Source organism: Stigmatopora nigra, chromosome 15, assembly GCF_051989575.1.
Source record: "Stigmatopora nigra isolate UIUO_SnigA chromosome 15, RoL_Snig_1.1, whole genome shotgun sequence".
NCBI lineage: Eukaryota > Metazoa > Chordata > Actinopteri > Syngnathiformes > Syngnathidae > Stigmatopora > Stigmatopora nigra.
Window position 1 is genome coordinate 926,775 of NC_135522.1, and position 14,475 is coordinate 941,249.

Here is a 14,475-nt window from a genome sequence, read left to right on the forward strand (position 1 = left end):
TGGGTTTCTAATTAAGTGAATGTTTATTAAGAAAAATACTGACAAAACTTGAAAGTTAGCGAATAAATTGCGGGCCGTGACACTAGCGAATTAGCTACATAAACACAAAAAGACATTTTTTTTTAAAAACTAACATTTTTTTTAAAAAAGCACCATTTTACAACATTTTATTTTGAAATATCAAGTAACACCAATTAAACAAACAAAAAAAAACAATGTTACGCGTTCTTACGGGAAGTACGCTTTCTCAAAGCTAAGGCACATTATTCAAAGCGTTAAAAAAAAAACGTAGACAACGAGTAAGTAGAATAACGAAAGGCGAAAGTTCTTTGGCACAGCTGCATGACGTGTGAAAAGCGCACACACTCCGGGTGACGACAATGTTAACGACACTATGTACAACACGTAATGTAAAAACGCTATAAATATGTCTAAAAACCACAGACGCTATGTACATCGGCGATGTCAGTCTGTTTGTTGTTGGTCTGCGGGCAGTAGGCACAGTGCGACGCCTCCTTTTTTTTCCACCTCCCCCTTTTCCGACGTCCCGCCCCATTTTTCCGTCCTCATTCCTTCTTCCTCAGCACGATGTAAATGAGGCCGCTGATGAGGCTGAGCGGGAACGCCACCCAAGCTAGCACGTAGGCGTAGCCGAAGCGCGCCTCGGGAACGTCGTCCGTTCTCATCACCGTGTAGATGATGGCGGCGCACATCACGAACAGACCTGCCGAACGTCAGTTGGGCGACTTGAGTGCCGTGAAATTTGACGGTAATTGGCTTTAAAATGAAGCCACGTTTTGGACAAAAAAATCGGATGAAATTAGATTTTAAATACAGTAATCCCTCAAATATCGCGGTTATTGTAGACCAGAGAAAATCGCCAAGTAGGGTCATTTTTTTTCTCGTTTTGAGTCCTCTCATAGTGTATTTATTCTTGGGCTGGTGCGATTTATAGTCCAAAAAATACGGTTATCTTCCTTTTTCCTTGGATTAGGCCACGCCCATAAAAAATCTGACACACCCAAAGCCCACTAGCATGTTAAAATAGGCTTTCTAGTCTTTTGTTGACTATTTGTCTTAAAATTATTTTTGTGATGTCACAACTAGAATTGATGAAAAAAAGTGGGCGTCGCCCAATACCTTGTTTTGGACAAAATCCCTATGAAATGTTTTTTTCTTTAAAACCCAAGCTAAATTTGTTTTCTACATGTAATAAAATTACATTAGCGCCGTCGTTTTTTTATTTCGACACGGTTAGCATTTCGCAATGGCGGCCCCGCCCGGATATGTCGGCGTGCGTACTCACTGGCCAAAATCTGGAAAATGGCGGTAAAGAAGAAGCGTCCGCCCTTCACCAGTTTGAAGAGCTGGAAGACGAAGGCCACCATGGAGAAGAAGCAGAATAACACGGCTAGGATCATCAGGGCCTGCACGGCCTGAATCCAATCTGCAAAACACACATACGCCATGGAGACACGCCCACTTTTCGTCCCCAAATGTAATCGACAAACCTTCATTGCTGGCTGGAGTGCATTGGTACGCGAGGTTATTGGTCAAGCACTTATACCACAAGTCCTTGTTGATGTCGCCCCCTACAGTCCAGGCCTAGACAATGCAACAACATGAATACAGTCATGAATAAAAGCTTTTCTTTAAAAATGAAAATACAACATTTTTACAGAAGTTCTGAAACACCAAAAAAACTGTAAATAACAATGTATATAATATGGAAAAAATAATACACACGGGTTTTAATACATACAAAACTGAGTGGGTGTTCTTATGAATTTTTTTTTACTCATTTTTATATAATTTAGTGCAACCATTAAAAAAATCAAAAAGAGCAAAGAAAGGGGAAATCATGATCATATTGATAGGCATAGAGGTCCAATCATATTTTCATCTTTCTGCCTAGTGACAGCTGGCATGGCTGCCATCCCTCCCAGTTCAAATGGCTTGGACAATTATCAATTAAAAACGTGGGTGTGGTTTTAACCTGAATTTCTTATCAAAACAATTTAATGAGAAAAAATAGTGCAAATGCAAAGTATTTCTAAACGTTGCAAAAATAGTTTGTACAGTAGTTTTAAAAAGTACTATGAAGAAATATTTTCAAATACTACAATTATTAATAGCCATACTGAGTATCTGATTGTATTACTAAGTTTTTTTTAATGGTATTAACTTTATTGGAACCTTTAAAATATCCAATTATCCCCCATTCAAAATTGTACATAAACATATTTTTAAAGTTTATAGTCATAAAAATAGATAAAATGAAATACTTACACTTGCTGCTGTGGACACAATGAGAAGTATGAGGATGATAAGGTGCAAGATGAGCACTCCAAGCAGAATGAGCAGCATTTTCAAGTATTTCTACAAGAAAACAAAACATAAAACATGACATTCAAACTCCCCCACAAAAAGAACTTTCATGCACCTGCATACTTTCGACCGTAGGCGGCGACAAAACACCACTTGTTACACTAAACCGCAATGTTTACTTCTACGAGGTTGTATCCTCTTACATTCGCCACACAAAAATTGCAAACTACGAGGAAATATCCTCTTTAACGTTTTTCTTTCCACAATTACCTCTCCGATCGAGGTAGGAAAATATGAACATGCAATTGTTCGACCAAAAAGTACGTTTAAACCACATAATATCCAACTTTTAGAGCAGAAAAAAAGTGATGACGCCCGCCTAAAAAGTCCGCATAGAAATACGACACCGACCTCGAAAACTCAAAACATTCAATAAAAGCACCCCTAAAAATTCAAGCCTGGCCTTAAATCTTCCATTTTGACTTTAAAGATATCCCCAAAAATGCGATTTAAAGTCCTGAAAAGTGGGAAATCCCTGTTGTTGGAGTCAAAAAAAAAAAAACGAAAATATGGCAAATCGAACATGGTCGTAAATCGGCACAAACTGTCCTAAAAGTGGTCCAAACTTACAAAAGGTCAACGGTTCCGTAGAAGGGCAAAAGAATGGTAAATTGTGGACTTGTTAGCTCCTGTGGAAGTGCTCTTCCAGCCGCCTATCTTGCTCGTTTCGATTCCAGATGTGGCTCTCACGCCCCAGTCGGACTTTTTCTGGGCCGTAAAACACCGCCCTGAAGGGGCTTTTACGTCACTACCAAGCCCACTCCACTACTTTTCTTTCTTTATTTATTTATTTAAAAACATTTTTTTCAACTCATCGGGGTAACACTCAGCAGGATCTGAATCCGATCTGCGTGTTCCTCCATGTAGTCCGTTATTGCACTTGTATTAAAAACACATTTATATGACTCAAACTGTCACATTCCACTGTTATTAGTCATGTATTTTACTTTCTCAATTTTCAGGGGAGAAGTTTTATAAATCAGATCTAGACATCATTTTAATCTGATGAGATTAGATGAAGTACATTTTTTTGGGGGAAAGAAGTGGAATTTATGGTATATTAGCAATTGATGCAGGAATTTAAGAGGAAAAAATATGTGGTTTACAGTCAAATTAATAAAAAGTGACCTTTTAAAAAGACATGCAGTATTTACCGGATTATAATTCACAAGGTTTACTGTCAAATGAACAAAAAGTGACTTTTAAAAAACGACGTGATGTATTTTCCGGACTATAAATTACAAGGTTTACATTCAAATTAATAAAAAGTGACTTTTAAAAAACGACGTGATGTATTTTCCGGACTATAAATTACAAGGTTTACATTCAAATTAATAAAAAGTGACTTTTGAAAAACGACATGCCGTATTTTGTGGACTATAGATCCCTTTTTCAGAGTTTTGCTTGAGTTAAATGTATTTCTTTTGCTATGAGAAGCTACAGATTGTTGTGTTGTGTTTTTTAGGGGATAGTTATGTTTTTTTTACTGTTAATATGACATACACAGGTGCCTACTTTGCCTGTTGTTCTCTATTTTACTATAACTTCAACATAACATTTATTCTTGGTTTGTGATCAAATGAAAAGTTGCCCCACAAAAAATACAACTTATATTTTAGTGCATGCCGCTCTAATTCGTAACTTGGCTCGTCACGTGGATTCCTGCGGCGTCTAAGTGTAAACAGAGAAGACGTGCTGTACTCATTATGAGTTGTCAGGTGGAGACGGTACCTTGTGCCGCTACGCTACATACTACGTGATGTAACAGTGTGCGCTTACGCTTTGATTCTGTTGTAGGAACAGCATACCAAGATTAGTGAAAGAATGCAAACACAAGTAAACTAGTGTACGGCATGACAGTCCGCATAGTGTGGGATTTTCAAGCTTCATTAATTGGGAAGTCCCCGCTAATAGTGTCTGGTTTTCATCAAGAATTCCCCCAAAATACGACTAATAATGAGTTAGAATAGCATGTTGCTAATATATTTTGGCTAACATGTAGGTAAAGACAGATTGATAGTAGTTTTCTCCAAGAATACCCTCAAAATAATACTAATAGTGTTGGAATACCATGTCACTAACATACTTTGGCTAACACGTTGGTAAAGACAGATTAATTCGGGTTTTCATCAATAATTGCCCCAAAATATGACTAATTTTATGTAGGATTAGCACATTGCTAATATATTTTGGCTAACATGTTGGTAAAAACAGATTACTTCTGATTTTCTTAAAGCAATCCCCCCAAAAAGGGCTAATATTGAGTTGGAATAGCATGTTGCTAATATATTTTGGCTAACATGTTGGTAAAGACAGATTAATTCTGGTTTTCATCAAAAATTCACCCAAAAAGGGCTAATATTGTGTTGAAATAGCATGTTGCTAATTCATTTTGGCTAACACATTGGTAAAAACCAAGCTATGCTAGGCTATAAGACATGAAAACAAAAATTTCAATTACAAAAGGGATAATATGTGTACAGTACATAATAGTATGTCTTCATTATTTGAAATATCTTAAATAAAACTAGTTTTTTGGAGGAGGGGCGGTTGTATTACAGCATGAAATATGTATTTTCTCCCTGAAGCCCAACGAGTGACAACACAATTGCTCCACAGCCAAGCAAATCTGGAAGTAACTAAATCCCGGGTCATTGTGCGGGGAAATCCGAACCCGGCACGCCTTAACTTATTGTGGGATGGCGACCGGCTGTTTAGGTCAGTCGCTCAAATGGCTTGTCATACGTCACACAATCTGTCACTATTTGTGCAAAATGGCCTTCAATTCTGTCAATTTGGGTTTATTGGAAAGCACCATTAGGTCAAATGTTGAGAATCCCGTCACGTATGGGCTGAACCAGAACCCTTTGGGCGGTGGTCTCCACCTGCAGAGGGTCCGGGTGGGATTATTAGATGAGGCCCGAAGATAAAATGCGCTGAGGAAGTCTCGACAGCTGGATTGGGAGGCCATGAGATTTGGAGAAATGACAAAATGTCTTAGTTATGCTTTCAATATTGCCTGAAGGGGTCGTGGAGGTCGTGGTAGGAACTGGGCTTGGTGGACATTCTTGCTTTTCCGTGAGGGACAAAGAATTTGGCAAAGAAAGGTTCGACTGGGGGGGAATCGAACCGGACCATTCCGTCCGCCGGGGGTGTGGCTTTCATTTCTCTCCGCTGAGCAATGGCGGCCCCTCCCAGCGTAGCCGTGACAACACCATAAATCAAGCGCCTTGACCGCCCGCCCGCCTCTTAGGTTACGTGGCAGCGGGCTGATGGCGAACATGTGCCGGTCATTAGCCGCAGGCTTCCCGCCGGAGGCCACGTCATCCCGACGGGGCCCGGCCGGGCGGCCGGCCCGTGACCTGGCGCCCCGAGAAGGACGTCCCCGTGCAATCAAAGTAGCGGCGAGGACTGTTTGGAATTCCAGACCAGATTGTTTGGAAACGGACACCTTCGGCCCCAACCACGACTCCCAGTCAAGTGAAAAATAAAAAAATCAACTTGTCAGGTCGTTATCACAAGTTTTTGGGGTCTGGGACAGTTGGTTTTATTCTTTAAAATAACGTTAAAAAAGGACAAACTGGGAAAATTGACTTGTTTGGGAAATATGACGCATTTTTGTAGAGAAATATTAAGTTTCCATAACCAAAAATGGCTAAATTGTTGACAAACATTCATCGTCTAAACCACTTTATCCTCACTATGATCGCAGGGGGTGCTGGATCCTATCCTAGATGACTACTAGTCTGAGGCGAGGGACGGTGGAGACAAGGAGAACCAGACATAGCTAGGATGGGCAATTTTGCTTAAAATTTAATAAATTGTGGGATTTAATAAATTGTGTCTGAAATGCAAAGGCTCGAAATGAATTAAAAAAATCACTTTTTATACAAACATTATCATTTGTTGATGCAAATATGCTAAAATTCCTATGTAATTATATTTTCTTGTTAAAAAATACACAGTTCTTTCCTGCAACAAAAAAAAATACATTTATTTATAAAAAAAATTGAAAGGTTTGCCCAAGAAAATGTCTTTTATAGCCTAAGATTTACACATTTCCACGCCTTAAAGTAAGTTGGGCCAGAATTATGTGAAGCTCCCGCCTACGCAGCCTCACCAAAATGCCAAGCCAGTGTGTGGCTCCGGCCGGCATTCCATCGTCGGGGTGCAATAACAGCATTTCTACACTCCTTTCTACTTTTTACCTCCTCATCTACTTTATCAACACATTTCTGTTTAGATAAAACCAAACACCCGACTCCCCCGACCTCTCTGATTGGACGCGCATCTCCGTCAATGGCGGCCCGCCGTCCTTTTCCCCCCAAATTCCACTCGAAACGCACTCTTCTATTTTGACTCTAAACACTTAACATGCAAAATAAGCGAACAAAGTATGGGAAAATGTTCCTATTGCCTTTAAAGTTTAAAGCATAAACAAAGCATCTGTCGCCATTCATCATTCAAGATGTGTCCAAAAAGGCCAATAAAAAAACAGATGTTGCAAATCATCACCAAAGAGGGCGGAGCTAAACAAAATACATGAAAAAAATATGAAAAAACAAAAAAAAAACAGCTTGGCACCCATAAATTAACATGTAAAATGTATACATTGTTTTTTTAGGGCGTTTGTGAGAAGACGCAACAGCTGGACGAGAAGCCAAGCCCCCTCCGGCCTGATGAGGGATGCAATGTGACGCCTGATGCATTCCAGATGAGACCTTAACCCCACTACGGCACCCCCTTTTTCTCCCGTTTCCCATCCCCACCCAACACGTGTCCCGCTCAAGTTCCTCCGAGGAAAAAGGGCGTGGCCTCCTCCGACGCGTCGCCTTGGCCGTAAAGTGGCGAGAAGCGTGGAATGCGGCCGTCCTCCCACTTAACAAAGTACGGCGAATTCCTCGCTATATGTCGTGTATATTTACTTGTGCGTTTTTGCGTGTATATACAGTACGGCGAGAGCGGGGAGGCGCCGCCGCCCTGACGTGCGGGGGATGGGATTGGGTAAATTGAAAGCAGCCGTTGTTGTTACAATTTAATGACAACAAGAAAAACTATTTTGTGGAAAAAATGAGATTTGCAGGTAGAAAAGACACAAAATCAAGTAAAAAAAAGGTACACGGCGCCCTAAAATAACATTCATTTAGGTCGTAAAATATGCTAAATGCTAACAGGTAAGGCGCTGTAAAATAACATTAGTTGTAAGGTATGCTAAATGATAAAAGGCTAGTTTATCTTACAGTTTTTAAAAACTGTACCAATTAAATGTACAGTAATCCATCGATTATTGCATCTTCACTTATCACAAAGTAATTCTCTATTTTTATCTAAAATTAATCATTACAAAATATACATATATATATTTTAAAGTACATAAAAATGTGAAAATCAACACTGAAACTGAGTAACAAGCCAATTTTACAATTTTTGGATTATTAGGGCCATGTTTGCTCTACAACATTAACCACACTATTCGAGGGATTACTGTACTTTTTTGTTGTTTTAGTTTTTTAAATTTCATTACCATCAACAACAACAACAATAGACACCCAAAATCACCCCACAAACATCCCCCCATGTCCCGCCTCTCCTCGCCCTTCCCCATTGGCCATCACCCTACCAAAAGGTCAACAACAACCCTACGCGAAAACCGTCTTCGCTACTTCACGTTAGCGTCAACCACCCTCTCGCCAGCTGCGTGCCGAGCACGAGATTCCACGCCAGTGCTAAAAAGTATTTGTCAGTCTACGTACACAACACACTACACACTCCACTACACACTACACATAGCCCCGCCCACATGCCGGCCTCACCCGAGGCATCTCAGGCACGCCGTCTAAATACGAGCGTACCCGTGGCCGCAAAATGGCCGACTCGCTCTTAGCCGCTCGTAAACGGCGTCGGGGAAGTGAGAGGTGACCTCAACCCCCGAGGCCCCTCCCCCCCCCTTCGCAGGCCCCGCAGTTGCGGTCCAGCTGGACTGAGGCCTGATTAGCTAAGCATGCCTATTGGAGCTCCGCCCCTCTTTCACCCTGGCTGACTGTGATTTATCCATTTGATCCCTCCCCCACTTGGACCATCCCACAAAGACACCCCCGCATTTTCATTCTTTTGGGGCAACGTGGGCGCCCCAGCAATGGCCGTTTCTTGTCGGTTTTTGTCTATAATTATTGGCGCTGTCTCTTTAAGGGAATCGTTTGGACTAAACCGCACTAAAAAAGTTTTTTTTCCTAAAAATAGTGAATGTGACTTAAATTCTTGAAATTTTTATCATTATTTTCAAGGCAGAAAGATCTTGTTTCACAATCAAACCACAAAAAATGTCAATAAAACATTTTGAACTGCTAGTACTGTTTTAACCAATCATATGCAAGTATTTGAGATGGGCCCCACCCAATTACACATCTATTGGAGAAAGAGATGTTAACATGTCTAGGAAATGAAACAGACTTTACACACAAAAAAGACAAAGATCAAACAGATACAAAAACTAAAATGAGTGCATGCATAATTACTATTTTTATGACTATATGTCCACAAGAAAGACAAAAGAAACATGTAGCAAAGATACAAAACAACACTAACCAATTGAAACCATTTCAAAACAAGCTTTGAGAGTTTTGGACAAAAAGCCAAAAATGCACAACCACAGTTAAATATTTAAAAAAGTAAACACACAAATGCCTGAACTGTAACATTACTATTAAATATGCAAATGATACCTCAGTTTCCAAAATCTTCCAACACTAAACTCCTCCTCCACTACAAGATTTTCTACCAAAAAATCCAACACAACAACAACAACAATGGCTGGCTCTATAGGTGACTGTGTAGTTCCCTTCAAAAACAATGCTAATTTAGCCAAAGCACCTTCATACCTGGAACGCCATAGCAATTAGCATACGTCAACTAGCCATATCTGAACCTCTTGGCCAATCATCTTTAAGCCTGGCTCTTAGACAAACAAAAATTCCATCCCAACTGTGTGGGTGTGTGTTTGTTAGTGTCTAGTGTGCGTCACTATTTATCTTCAACCGACACAAGGGAGTAAACATGAAAATTAGCCCACGGCTACAATCTTGCATATTTACATATATTTGTTCATTAACATGAATATAAATATGTTCATTAATATGTGCTGTCCCATAGCAAATCAATAAATCAAGCAAGTATATTATGATTTAATTGCTGTTGACGTGCTTGCCAAGACTAATTAGTTGTTTATTTTTTAAACATTATTTACAGCTGATTGACTAATTTAGCGCATAGTCTGCTGCCGGGGTAGGCTCCAGCACCCCGCCACCCTGTTTGACATTACATTTTTTTGCGTTTGTGTTCATTTGGTGACTCAAATCTGAAAACATCCCAAAAATTTCATTAAAACTTTTAAATTTAAATAGATATGAATCAACTTTAGCTCCAATAACGACAATAAACATCCTATTTAGCTTAAACGAAAACTAAATTCTAATTAAAACATTATTTTATGATGCAGAAGAAACATTTCTGAGATGAAAACGAAGTTGTAAATGAACAAAATACCTAATAATACGTGCACAAACACACATGGCATCAATTTGTGCTCCGCCCAATCCGATGAGCCGCTTAAAGGCTCGGCCGGAAGCGAAACCCCGCCCCCTTGCCCCTCTCATTTTCGTACAGGGAATCGTGACTAGAGTGAGGAGGGCCTCTTTTGGAACGTATATGACAAAAGTATTTAGAAAAAGGGGCGGGGCTTAGGGCTTAGGCCTCACAATTTTGGATGATATTTTCTACCTCATTTTGAGCATCTGCCGTTAGCGAGTAACGTTTCCTCACTTATCTAAAAAATGTGCCCATTTTAGCCTATTCGGAGCTTTAAAAAAAAATGAAGTGATCAGGCCCGACTTCCATTCAAGTGATTTATAAGAGTTTGACGCTTTCAAGGAGGCGGAAAACACTCTCAGAAAGTGCATCCTACAGTTGTTCATCACTTTAAGTAGTCTTCCTAGCTGACTTTTACAGCTTTTGTGCATGTGGGGAAAAGTACAAGGAGGTACCTTCAAGTCCAATCACTAGCTTAAAAAGGCATTCACGTGGTTGTTGTTAGCCTTGACCCTGACACAAAACAATTTTAGCCCTTCTAATTATCACTACAAACAAAAACAAATCCCTTGTTTACCTAAAATACCAAAAAAAATGAAAATATTCCTGTTTTTTAAAGAACAGAATTCATTGTCCAGGTCGTGGAGAAGCAAAGCAGCCCAGTCTATTACTTTTTAGCTAAATGTAAATAAATAGAGGTATATTCTCATTAAAAATGACTAAAAATATACACAGATGTCAACATACTTTCTGCAATTTGATTCATTTAAAAAAAAGTGTACATATAGTAAATCTGGACTGCTCACAAACCAAACTATGACAACATAAATCAATTTAAAGCAACAGTGCGAATTAAATGAGTGTCCTAGTCCCTTTTAGTAGCCCCGCCCCCTCGCAAAAGCCCAGTAAAAACTAGTTTTAACTGAAAACACAGGCCATCTAAGACACTCCCATTGGAACGTTAGAAAAATTGAACATTTAAAAATGTCTGCTCGCCACAATTTAATCCACAGGGATGATTTGGCAGGAAATATGGATGCCGGCCCCTCCCCTACTCAAACAGTTTGGACATCTATCACTGTCACTGGCAGTTAATAAGCATCATCTCAAAATAAGTTGCCTTGAACGGCCATTTTCTAGCCTGATAAAGCGCGAGGGGGGTCTCGAAAGTTCAAAGTTCACCGCAGGCTTTACGGCATGTGACCTTTGGCGACCTCTAGCTTCCTGGCGAGCGGCGAAGGCCAGGCGCTTTGCGGTCGGCGTGTGCTGTCTACTAAAACAAGGAGGGCTTTGTACGCCATGTTGGGGTGGCGCCGAGATCCCCGCCGGCCCGTTTCATGGCTCGCGGCGTGGGACTAGCGTCTTGTGTTTTTACTGGCGAGCCTAGAGTTCCCACGGGGGCGGGATTTGACACCGAGCGAATCGGGGGTCCCGGATACGAGACTTCAAATGGCGAAACTATTTTACGTTATGATCGTTTTGCTGTTTACGGGGGTTTTAAATAGAATACGGCGCTATCGCTACTTACGAAATGAATTGCTTCCAAAAGTACTTTTGTAACTTGAGACGTGACCCGCATATTTTGTACGTAAAGGTAGCCTTGCACGCGGAATGACCCCCGCTACGTAAGCGTCATCCCGCCTTAACGGCTGACAGGAAGTCAGGCCAGACCTCAGGAGGACGCGTTCGGTCACTCGCAGGCGGAAAGAATGGAAAAGCTGAGCCAAGTGACTCATTGTTTCTTCATTTGAGGGAAAAAAAGAGGGAGGATCGCTTACTTTTGGGGGAAAAGTGCGCACTGAAAAGTTTTAAGCCGTGCAATTAATTTTTTTGGTTTGAATTCAGGGGAATGAGGTCAAAGGTTACAAAAGGAATTAATTGATATGATTAGGTGGTATTCCTCAAGTTTGTGGGGAAGGGAAAGGGTCAAAGGTCACAGATAAAAATATATGGGGATGCTTTGAGTTTGGTTGCTAGGCAGAAATCTACTGTCTAAAAATGGGACACACATTTTTTGGATCTAAAACAAGGAACCCTCAGAATCTTTTTGGAAAAATGTGCACTGAAATCTTTGAAAATTTTTACCCAAACAATTACAATTTTTTGGTTGAACTCGGGGGAATGAGGTCAAACGCTACAAAAAAAATAAATAATGAACATGATTATTCCTGAAATTTGCAGGGAAGGGTCATAAGGTCACAGATCAAAAATACATGGAGATGTTTAGAATTTGGTTGCTAGGCAGAAATCTACTGTCTAAAAATGGGACACATTTTTTTGGATCTAAAACAAGGAACCCTCAGAATTTGGAAAGACATATATTATATATTTATACCACGACGGTGTATTTTCACAAAAAACACGAAAAAAGCCTGTGCAACCGCAAATGTTGACTTAACGTACAAAAAAAACCGACCTGGTATTTTCTGACTATTTTTTTTGTTGGGCAGCGGCGTCGCTATTTCGGCTATGTGCGGCCACACAGGATATCATATTCAAAAAATATTACAAATATTAAATTTACTTGGGAGCTTGGGAGACATGATTACAGGGAGATTGAAAATTCGACTGAAAAATGTTTAGCCATAAAAAATCAAAATGATATTTAACATCCATTGGAGTATTTTGTGAGTTTTTATGGGCCATTTTTGAGCGGCGAGCAGCTGCGGTTTTGCAAGATGGAAAAAGACATTTCAACATGTCGGGGAGGAACCTGATGACACATTCCCGCCTTTAAGTCAAAATGCAAAAGCGCTCGTGAGAAGGACGCCGAAATAGAGTCCAAAATCTTTAAAAAAATATCATAAATACATTTGAAGGCGCTTGTTTAACTCGTTGACCGCCACCCAAGACGATTCACTGGGAGGAGCTTGTAGCGGACAATCGCTGCCGACCCTCCTGACCCTGGTGAGACGGACCAGAGAGCGTTCAAAACCAGTCCTCCCAGTTTAAGTGAATTGGGCGGCGACTATTTTTAATGGTAGTTAATGAGTAAAATGTATGAATCAATGAATAAAATAACTTTAGAGTATTGGCCTGGGAATTTAAAGATGGCCAATTGTAGTTTAATGCATATTTTATTTGTTTATAACTGTATTTAATTGTAAATACCGTATTTTCAGAACTATAAGGCGCAATGCATAATAAGGCGCACCCTCAATGAATGTCATTTAATTTGTAAAAAACATTTACATAATTCATTTTCTGGAATTTTTATGCTGACAAGGCTGCAGGGGGGCGGGGGTGCTGGAGCCTATCCCAGCCAACTATTAGGTTGATAAATATTCAAAAAAATATTCAAAAAATTATAGCTAGAGACAATTTAGCATACATTTAGCCTGATTGGCATAATATAAGGATGTGGGAAGGAACTGGAGTACCCAAATAGAACCCACACGGCTCTTGGGAGAACACGCAAAGCAGGTTAGAACCCTTTGGGGATTGAACCCTCGATCTAAAAACTGTGAGGCGGGTGTGCTATCCACTTGGCTGTAAGGTTTTTTTTTTTTTTTTTTTTTTAATGTTTTTACGATTTATAGTTAGGGATAAGAAAGCGCTATGAAAAGTGTTTGTTAAAGATAAAGTTTGTTTGGTGGCTTAAATTGGCGGCGTTGCGGAATTTTTGACAAAGACAAACGACGGCCATGCTGGTCGTTTTTAATGAACGGCTTAGTGCGTCATGGCATTTGAAATACAGTCAAATCTATCTAAGTGGATCTCAGCAAAGCGCAATCTGAGAAGGAGGGGGGCCGGGGGAGGGGCGGCGTGAATTTTTGAATAAAACATGAGTCTTGGATATGGCGCTAGATTAATTTCTGGCTGTAAAACACATCTGGGCACAGTTTTTGGAGCATTGGAGATGAGACTTCGCCGCTTGGGGGAATTGATCTATGAGGTCACAAGTGAACACAAAGTAGGTTTGGTCGCACTGGCGGGTAAGGGGGGGGGGGGGAGGGCTGGGGTGGGCTGCGTCACCCTCGTGCGGAAACCGCAAACACACACTCGGAGCTTTTCAAATGGTGTTCGGTAAATAATGGCGCTCGTTCGCGAGCATACTACGAGAAAAGTCAAATACGAACAATGTGATGGATGGCGGGGGTTTGTTGTATCCGACCCTAAAAGTATCAGAGACAATGGGGTGTCAAAGTCGAGGTCGGCGGGCCAGAGACGGCCCACAGCATCAATTTTAACCCTTAAAAAATTACGCAAGTAACATTTTTGCCACCCCCAAATCGAGTAAAAGGTTGTTGTTTTAAAAAAATCATAATTAAACTTTTTAAAAATTGAATAAAATTCAAAAGCTAAAAGGAAAATGAAAGCAATATTTGCTGTTTTTTTACCCATTTTTCTACTTCTAAACGTAAATACACAAAAAAATAAAGAATATGTCGATAAAAAATATTTAAATAAATCATTGTTAAAATAAAAGATTACTGGCCCTCCCCTTTTTAAATCTAAAAAATACATTTCAAAATTAGCACCACAAGCTCAAAGTGAACTACA

At 40.1% G+C, this 14,475-nt stretch overlaps 1 protein-coding gene across 1 annotated transcript; it reads right to left on the reverse strand.

The window, feature by feature from the left end:
* Nucleotides 1-3,124, reverse strand: LOC144208513 (peripheral myelin protein 22-like). The gene is made up of 5 exons (XM_077734413.1): nt 2,959-3,124; nt 2,290-2,379; nt 1,512-1,605; nt 1,307-1,447; nt 1-724 (listed from the first exon to the last, which is right to left on the reverse strand). Exons 2-5 carry the CDS (start codon nt 2,365-2,367, stop codon nt 567-569), a joined length of 471 nt encoding a protein of 156 aa, XP_077590539.1. The 5' UTR covers nt 2,368-2,379; nt 2,959-3,124; the 3' UTR covers nt 1-566.
* Nucleotides 3,125-14,475: the final 11,351 nt, after the last annotated feature.